This window comes from Pteropus medius, unplaced genomic scaffold, assembly GCF_902729225.1.
Source record: "Pteropus medius unplaced genomic scaffold, Ma_sr-lr_union100, whole genome shotgun sequence".
Taxonomy (NCBI): Eukaryota; Metazoa; Chordata; class Mammalia; order Chiroptera; family Pteropodidae; genus Pteropus; species Pteropus medius.
Genome location: NW_024342474.1, coordinates 11,632,244 through 11,641,247, shown reverse-complemented (window position 1 = coordinate 11,641,247; position 9,004 = coordinate 11,632,244). Strand labels below are relative to the sequence as shown.

The following is a 9,004-nucleotide window of genomic DNA, read 5'->3' as shown; positions in this document are numbered from 1 at the left end:
TCTTGTGTTTCAAGAAGGCAGTTTTTACAATGACTGTTTAATTATGCCCCAAAAGACCTTGTACAACTGAAGTCATGTACAATTTAAGTGGCCTGGATTCTCTGCCCTTTTAACTTGCTTTGCAAGCCTACCCTGAGAATAAATTATCTCATAAAGTTATTCTCGCAAGGTGTCCCAGTTGCCTAGAAAGGATCAAACAGAACATTTGACACATGTATCAAAAAGAACAGTAACTGAACAAATGGTTCAGACTCTCATCTCTACTAGATTTTTAGAAAATCAAATTTTGGATTGTTCCACGTTGGGGATTCCATGTTAAGTTTATATAACTATACTTTTGAATAATGACTGTCTATGCATTAAAAAACTATCTAATATTAAGACGCTAATTTATACACAGAGGCTTTCAGTATATTGAAAGTGTTTTTTCCCATTAAATTTATTTTCCAAAGGAAAAAAGGGAGGGGGGAATTAATTAAGAGCATACAACAAGCAACATCAAGGTCATCTAAAAGCAGGACAAAAAGCACGACCAGGCCATCTAGGAAACAGAACTTTCCAGAAAATCCTTCTTTCATGGTGCTGCTGGCCACCTCTTCTATTCCTTTCTACTTGTTACACCAGTCTTTTGTTTCTCTGCAAAGTGGCTATTTTCGCTTCCCAAAACTTAAATGTACATGTGATTTTGGCTTCTCGTCATGTGAGTGCTAGCCAAAATTCTGTTTGATCCAGTTCAAGCACCCATCGTTTGACTTAGTTAGACTGTCTTAGTGTCCTAATTCCAAATTCTTTGGAAAGAGTATCTGATTGATCTGACTTGAGTCAAGGAGAATTTAATAGGGGTTGTGGCTGGGAAGCAATTGCAAATATGAGGCATGCCTGGGCTGGACAAGCACTTCCAATCTATCTTCTGTAGTAAGAAAAATCAAAATTAGTCACATGTACAGCACAGGACAATCAAGAGCCCCCAAACTCTTCTACTCCTTGCTCATGGTTGCCTGAACAGGGAGGTGACCCTGGTTGGTTCCTTAAGCATAGATAGTCAAGGTTTTGACCATGTGATCCTGACTTCCCCCTATCACCACCATCACTAAGTAGATCAGAAGGGGTCATGTGACTCAGAAGTAGCCTATCCATTGTCTGAGCAGTGCCTGCTGAGATGGCCAAACCCCTAAAGGTCTGCCCTACAGGGACAATGATCAATCAAATCCTTTCCCTTCTTGAGTAGGAGTGGAAGGTAAGAAAGAGGCAAGGCAATAGCAGTTAAGTGAGGGTTCTAAAGTAAAACTTTGGGGGTAGGTGAGGTTCTCTTGTGGGCATAGTAGACTGAAGCCATGAATAATACCAAGTTACAAATAAAACAAAGCTATGATTTAGAGAAAAGTTACAAAACAGAGATAGTTAGTTGGTAGCAACAGAAGTGGTTGAAGCAAAAACAAATTAAAACTAGGTGACTCTAATTGTGAGAGATCCATAAATTTAAGGAGTAACAAGAATGTTCTATTCTTAGAGACAGATTGAAACTTTCTAGTTCTCCAACACTACACTAAGGTCCCGAGGCCTAGTTTTATTGCCCCTGTATTCCCATGAGACTCTTGTTTTTTTCTTTTCTTTTTTTTTTTTATTGCCACCTACTTACTCTTCACTCTCCATTATTTATGATCAGGGGAGCCTAAGTAACCACAGTTATTGAGTATGTCTCCTCAATATTCTAATACATATAGCTTGGGATTGGAAAGAGGAGGAAGAAAGGAAAAAGACGAAAAGTGGAGTGAAAGACAGATTGAAAGGACTTGAAACAGCTAAAGAGAAAAATTGACAGATGGCATATCAACCTGGCTATTCATGCTCGTTGGACTGGTACATTCTGTGACTTTGTGGTGTGACTCTTCAGCTTCCTTGGTCTGCCCATCTCACTACCTGGGGAGAGAAAGCAACAGAAAGAACAAACTTCAAACCTACTATAACTTTAGAGAATTGATATTGTTTCATCAGTGGCTCAATCAGAGAGAGTCAAGAGCTGGAGAAATTAAGGGACTTGTCTAGTATTCCACAGCAGGTCTCTAAGAAAGGGGTTTAAGTCTAAAGTTTTTATTTTTCATCATTACTGAATCAACTGACTGAATGGCAATCACTCATGACACACAGCTATGCACTCTAGTTTTCAGGATATTGAGTTAAGATTCTACTGCTTTCCCCAGCAATTTGCTAAATCTCTAAAATTTCTTCTACAATTCTGACACCAGTTCTGATGTGTGGGTTCCCCCATCGCCTCTTCAGATGCCAGTCTCAAGTCCCAGGTTGTTACCTGTGCTTCTGACAAACTGGCCATAGATGGGATGTTCCAAAGAACCCCTCTTTGGGTTTAATTAATTTGCTAGAGTGGCTCACAGAACTCAGAGAAACATTTTACTTACTAGATTAGTGGTTTATTATAAAAGGACATAACTCAGAAATAACCAGATGGAAGAGATGCATAAGGCAAGATATGGAGAAAGGGCACGAAGCTTCCATGCCCTACCCAGACATGCCATTGTCCCCAAATTTCCGTATATTCACCAATTCGGAAGCTCTCTGAACTCGGTCTTTGGGTTTTCATGGAGGCTTCATTATACAGGCATGAAAGACTAAATCATTGGCCATTGGCAATTGAACTCAATCTCCAACTCCCCTCCCCTTCCCAGAGGTTGGGGGCGGGATTAAAAGTTCCAACCCTCTAATCACAGGATTGTTTCCTCTGGCAACCAGCCTTCATCCTTGGGTGACCTAAAGACAACTGAAAGTCACCTCATTACCATACAAGAGACACCTTCATGGGTGTCATCACATAGGAAATTCCAAGTGTTTTAGGAGCTCCGTGCCATGAATGGGGACCCAGACCAAATATATATTTCTTATTATCAATCACAATATCACACCTTCCGAGAAGACTAACACAATAATTCTTCTGAAACATTGAGAACTGAGTCGTTAGCCATTATTTGGTCTAGTTTCTTACTCACTATCATGGACTTTCTTTGGTTTCCAAGACATCTGATGAGTGAATCTTGCTTAGATTAATCACAGCTCTGTCTCTCTGAATCATTCACTAATTGGTTCTTATTGTCTGAAAGAGTAATTCAGCTTACTCTATGAATGCCTTTCAAGTGTTATTAAATAAAACCCAAGTTTTAATCTTACTTCATTATCTTTGACCTAAGGGGTCACTTATCATTCTGACTCTCAGTTTCTTTATTTGTAAAATGGCAAGTCCTGCTTTGCTTGTGTCATAGGGTTGTTGAGAAAGGGGAAAAAACAGTAACTACTTATTAAATATTTACTATGTTCCAGGTGCTGTAATGAGAACTTTCTACACATTGAGTTATTAATACTCCCAGTCCCATGAGGCTGGTGGTATTAATCCTATATTACTGAGGAGAAAGTTGAGGCTGAGAAAAATTAAATACCTTGCCCAACTACTAGGCAGGTAGTAATAGAACTAAGACTTGAACTCAAGTCTGTCTGGCAGCAAACCCTTGGTGTTAACCATTTGACTATTTGGCCAGCTATGCGGTGGTAGTTAAGAAAGCACTTAGTCAATTTCAATTATTTAAATATTTCAAACTCTTTCCTTTCTACTTCTTATCTCCAGGTAAAACATTCTTAGTTTTTTCAATTATTCTTTGATGAGCTATCATTTCCCTATCCCATATCAATAGATTCACTGTCCTCATAGAGTAGCATATTTAAGGTCCCACTTAAACTGTAGTAACCAGAAAGGAAGTCACGGCCTAATGTGACTAGAGTTGGAAAACCCATATTCCACAATGCTTCTTTAGCTTATGACATGTGTTTTCTACCAGTTTCTGAAGCCAGACAAGCTAAAGCTTTGTTATCATATTACCCAACTGACTTCAGGGGTCAGACAGGCTGGAACTTGCGTTAGAGAAGAATGAGTCAATGCAGAGTCTGAATTCAACATCTTTAGAAATGTTCACAAAGGGGACATTGAAATGCGGATGTGGTTATAGAGTCCATGACCACTTTACTTGCAAGGAAGCGCTACGGATAACTTAACTGTATTTCAGGGCTTCTGTAGCCTGAGAGAGAAAATTGTCTCTCTCAGTGGCTCTCAGGGAAACAGCCTCTTTTACTGACATAGTCGAACTGTAAAATAAAATCTCCAAATTCTGAAGAGCATGGATAGAGCTTGTAGGATCACAGTGAGTCCCACCTAAGCTAATAGGCCCCCAAGCTAAATGTAATGATAAGATTAACAAAAAAATGCAAGACATTATTAACTTTTTCAGATAGAACTTTTCTGGTTCTAAATGAACAGGGTGTTGCTAATTTTATCACCTTTTACTACCTTGCTTTTCTATTTTTGGCTAAAACGAAATGAAAAGATGTTTTCTCCAGTAACAATTATGAGAAAAAATTATGTGTAATAACAGTCACCTAATATATTTTTATATTAAAATGTCATTCAAAATAGTTTGTTGCGACATATGAGTAGAGGGACTTAAAATGATGAGTTTTATTGATGAAACTGGTTGAATGCTAAAGCAAGGTAGCTCCTTTTCGAATAAGATCTTAATTTAGAAGGTGCCTTTCCAGAGAGACCTTTCCTGAGCTATGCATCTAAAGTAAAATGCCTGTCCCCCCTGTCATGCTATTCAGTTTTATCTCCTTCATGCTTCTGTCAGGTATTTCCTTATTCATATTTGCTTATTGTTTACCTCTCCTTCACTGGAATGCAAATTTCAGACCTGGTCTTATTGTCCTGGTGCATAGGACACTGCATACAGTAGGCACACAATATTTGTTAAATGGACGAATCCATTTTTAAAAACATAAAATTGTTAACCATTTTCTCTAGGCTAGCCCACCAGTTTATGTTCTTTTGATTTTTTTTTTCTTTTTCTGTTCTTTGGTCTGTCAACAGGTTATTATTATATCTTTTCTCCTCACTGTAGATTTATTTATTTGTGGATGTAATTCCAGTCATTCTGATTTACTATATATTTGTTATATATTTTATATATTACTATATTTACTATATATTTTATATATTATAATGGAGAGCATTTAGTAGACACTTAATCATAGAACGGTGTTTGGTGTTAGGTGTATTATAACTAGGTTCTGCTAGTAAAGGAGTAGAGTTTGGGGATTTTTAGAGAAGTAAATTTGGGTGGATTTGTTTTTCTTCCTTTAAAAAATTACATCATTGACTTGTATTTTCTTGAGTGGGAGAGAAAGAGGTGGGCTTCCAGGATTTGTTCCTAACCTTGGGCACCCAAAAGCAAGTATATCAAGAAGGAAAACTGAGATTCATTGCTCTGGAGGCAGCTTCTGTATCTGCTGCCTGGGCCAAGAGGAGTGAGATTAAGAGGAGTGGGACTGCGTCATAGTCCTTGTTTCAGTTGAAGACAAACCATGGTCTGTACAGTAGGATTCCATCAAATGCTTGTTAACTAGGTTAGGTTGGAGCACGTGGTTATATCTGATGGATTGGCGGTAAATACAGGTTGATCTTAGCAACAATGCTGGGCCTCTAACCAATACTTAATGGTTTCATTTTATAACCTTTACTGGGAGATCAGGAGTCACTATCGAGTGTCTGACCAAAGACATTTAGAAAAATCATTTCATTTCTTATGTTTTGGATGAAAGAAACTGAAGAGGAACAGTATATTTCTTTGTGACCTGATAATAACATGTTCTTATGTTTTGGCCTTGACACAGTCATGAAATATGTTTTCTTTAAAGGGAAAATTAATAGAAAAGTCATGTTCATGTTAGATCATTTTAAGATTGGTACGTTAGTTATACACTTCTTTCTAATTGTGTTTTTCTTCTTCTTTTTACATTGCACAAGAAATAGGTGCTGGTTATGAAATCCAAACCATCACAGAGGACAATAAAGTTCACCAAGTCATTGGTCAAGACAAAACGGCATACCACTCATAGTTAAAACAATCCAGGATTTGGTAAAGATATTTCGTTTTGTTCTTGTGAAAGTTTTACTTTTTACTTCTTAAGGTGAGTCCAAAATACCTAATACATTGAAGTGTAAGTACTTAGATAGCAAATGTACTTACACATCAAAAATCAAAAACATTTCAGAGATCATATATTTGCCTATGGGCTCAATAAAAGACTTGAAAATATTTTGTTTTATAGTCACACATTTTATTACAAATTGTTTTACTTTGTACTCAATAGAAAAGCAAGTTTGGAATCTATTTACAAGTACTATACATTTACATATATTATATACAGTTAATGAATTTAAAGAAAATGGGCAGAGAAACACAATATATATGGAAGAATATACCACTGTACAAGGTTTGTTATCACGGTCTTTGAGTTACTGAATCTTTACTGTAGTAATAAATACAGTTCTCTATTTACACATCTTATAAAACATCTCATAAATGTATTTTTTTCAATTCCAAGTTAAAACATCTGATTAAAATAAACATGCTTATATAAAAATAAATCTACCTAACAGTTTTTTGGTTTGAATGTATTGAAGCTAATGTAGTATAATGAACTTGTGAATGAATCCTTCGACCTTTAGTATTTGATCATTTTACCTCTTAAAATACCTAGCACATGTATTAAATATGGACTAGCAGAGAGGTCATGTTCCTGACATCAAGTGGGCTGATCCAGAGACAACACAGCCAAAACCAAGCTAAATAAACTGGATAATATGTTGCCAAGTCTCTGTTGAGTCCAAAGTGTTAGACATTGTTTCTAGAGCTACTAGAGATACACCTGTGAGAAGTTATGGTGATGAATCAACTGGTAAAACCTCTGGTAAAAAATGTGCACTTGGTCAGGGGGGGAAAAAAAAATCCCAGGTGCTTACCATCTTTACTAGGTATGTCCATTGTCGACAATGGACTTTTCTTCTGAGTTCTGGGCACCAAGTAGTTAAAAAATGAATTAGACAAGGCAGACCTCACCTGGACAGGATTGCTGTCATGGTAATTTAAGAATTTAAGTTCATTTTCCTTTCAAAATATTTGGAAACAGTTTTATTCCACTGAGAATGGAACAATCTAGTGCTGATATATAAAATCTGGTATCACTAAAAATGATGTGAATATGAGTAAATTAATGCCTTACATTATCCATTCATGGGGAGATTGCTGACCTGGAAAGATCCTTTCTGAGGAAAGGCAAAGGAGGACTAAAATATCTCCACATGGTCATTAAAATGAAATTCTATTGGTAACAACCTTTACTTAGTGCTGTAGGCCATTTAAAATACCTTTTTTCCTAATACCTCCAACCATCTTTTAAGGGGTTTTGAGGTTTAAAAGCCCTTTTTGAACAGAGTGAGCTCCCCCCTCCCCTTCCCACCCCAAGTCGTGGGTGTTAGTTTTAAAAAGAATACCAGCTAATCACAGAAGATCTTTTGAACATTTCAATCTGCTTTAAAAAAAAAAAAAAAAATCTGGCCTTATTTACCTAAATAGTGTGACTGATCTATCTCTTAGCTGAATGAATTATACAAGCAGCATTTAGACCTATTTTTCACTCTCCAGTATCAAAAGGTTTTCAGTTTTTTTTGCTCTGAGAGATTTAAAAAAAAATCAAGTTTCAACTCAGCTCTTTTAGTTACCGCTCTGAATTATTGTATTCAATCTCACATTTTTGGGCTTTCGATTTTTGAAAACTTTTTCCCTCATGTGTTAATTAGAGACATGGGACAAATGCCACAGAGGAAAGATGACAGTTTTCGGTCATTGGATAAGCTGGTGGTGACCCGGGATTGGAAGGCAGGTCGTAGGCTATGCTGGCACTGGTGAATGTCACCAAGGCTTGGGTTGAGTCACAGGACTGCTTCTCGATATCATCAGAGTTAATAGACATCAGGCTTGGATGTTTCGACCTTGTCCAGAAGTGGGCTTGCTTTCCCAGGCTTCCCAGATCCTCCTTAAAATGGGGATTGAAGAGGATATAGAGAAGGGGATTGAGACATGCAGGAAGTGGGACAATCACCAGGAGGATAAACTTAATGACTTCAGGACTGACGAATGTGAGGTTCAGTAAAGAGGAGAAGGACAAGAAAGCCACAGGGCAGTAAAGAATACAGTTGGTGAAGAGCAGGAGAGCAATGTGCTTCACCATAGAACAGTCCCAAATGTTCTCCAGGTCTCCCTTTTCCAGATTGCAGTAGAGCTTGGTGTAGGCAATGGTCATCACGAGGAAGCAAAGGGAATTGAGCAAGACGAGAGCGACCATGTAGCCCGTGGTGCTGGGCTCTCCAAAGGGCAGCGGCAGGCAGAGCGGGGAGGCGCTGTACTCGCTGCCGCCCAGCAGGGGCACCGTGGCGATGGTCAGGGCCAGCACGGCGCAGAGGAAAATGATTGCTTTCAGACTGGAAAACGGAGTTTTCGTTTCAAATTTTGCAGAGCATTTCACCGAGAACCCACGCTCCAGCGCTGCCAGAGTCAGCAGGAAAACAGATGATTCCGAAGCGAAAATGGACAAAAACCCAACGACTTGGCAACCTACTCCCTGCTCCCACCACGCACCGTGCCGTGCAAAGCTGCCAAAAGTGAATGCGTCCACGCCAGCCAGCACAGCACTGGAGACCCCCATGAGCATGTTCACCGCTGCTATTAAGCCAATTAGCAGTTTTATGGAGGAAATGTACAGAGGGGCTCGGAACACTGTCGAAGTCACCAAGGCATTACAAGTAAGGGCCAAAACCGCTATGGTCCACACTCCTATTCTGATCAGCCAGCTGCCCAACAGGTATTCGCAGAGTTTGAAGGGACCTAGAAGTCCAAGGAAGGAAAAAACTGGGTATCAAATTAGGGTTTACAACTTTTGCCAAATTACCTTTTTGTTTCTCTTCTTAGGACACCAAGAGATAGAGGCCAATAACAGTCACAGAAACACACAGTTCCCTTGTGGCACACTTCTCTTTCTTAAAGCACTGTCATTACTACCTCAGATTTTCTGCTGCACTGATGGGGTGAGTACACCAGATGCTCAAAGG

General features: G+C 38.6%; 1 protein-coding gene and 1 long non-coding RNA gene across 2 annotated transcripts in view; both read right to left on the bottom strand.

The window, feature by feature from the left end:
- The window catches only part of LOC120605074 (uncharacterized), an 8,463-nt gene extending 1,136 nt beyond the window's left edge, over positions 1-7,327 (bottom strand). The window contains exon 1 of the long non-coding RNA XR_005653518.1: positions 7,265-7,327. This is a non-coding gene — a long non-coding RNA (uncharacterized LOC120605074). The remainder of the gene's footprint in view (positions 1-7,264) is intronic.
- A 111-nt stretch (positions 7,328-7,438) lies between these two features.
- LGR5 (leucine rich repeat containing G protein-coupled receptor 5) overlaps positions 7,439-9,004 on the bottom strand; it is a 113,724-nt gene continuing 112,158 nt past the window's right edge. The window contains exon 18 of the mRNA XM_039866019.1: positions 7,439-8,780. Coding sequence (XP_039721953.1) covers positions 7,693-8,780 — 1,088 coding nt within the window. The 3' untranslated portion in view covers positions 7,439-7,692. The remainder of the gene's footprint in view (positions 8,781-9,004) is intronic.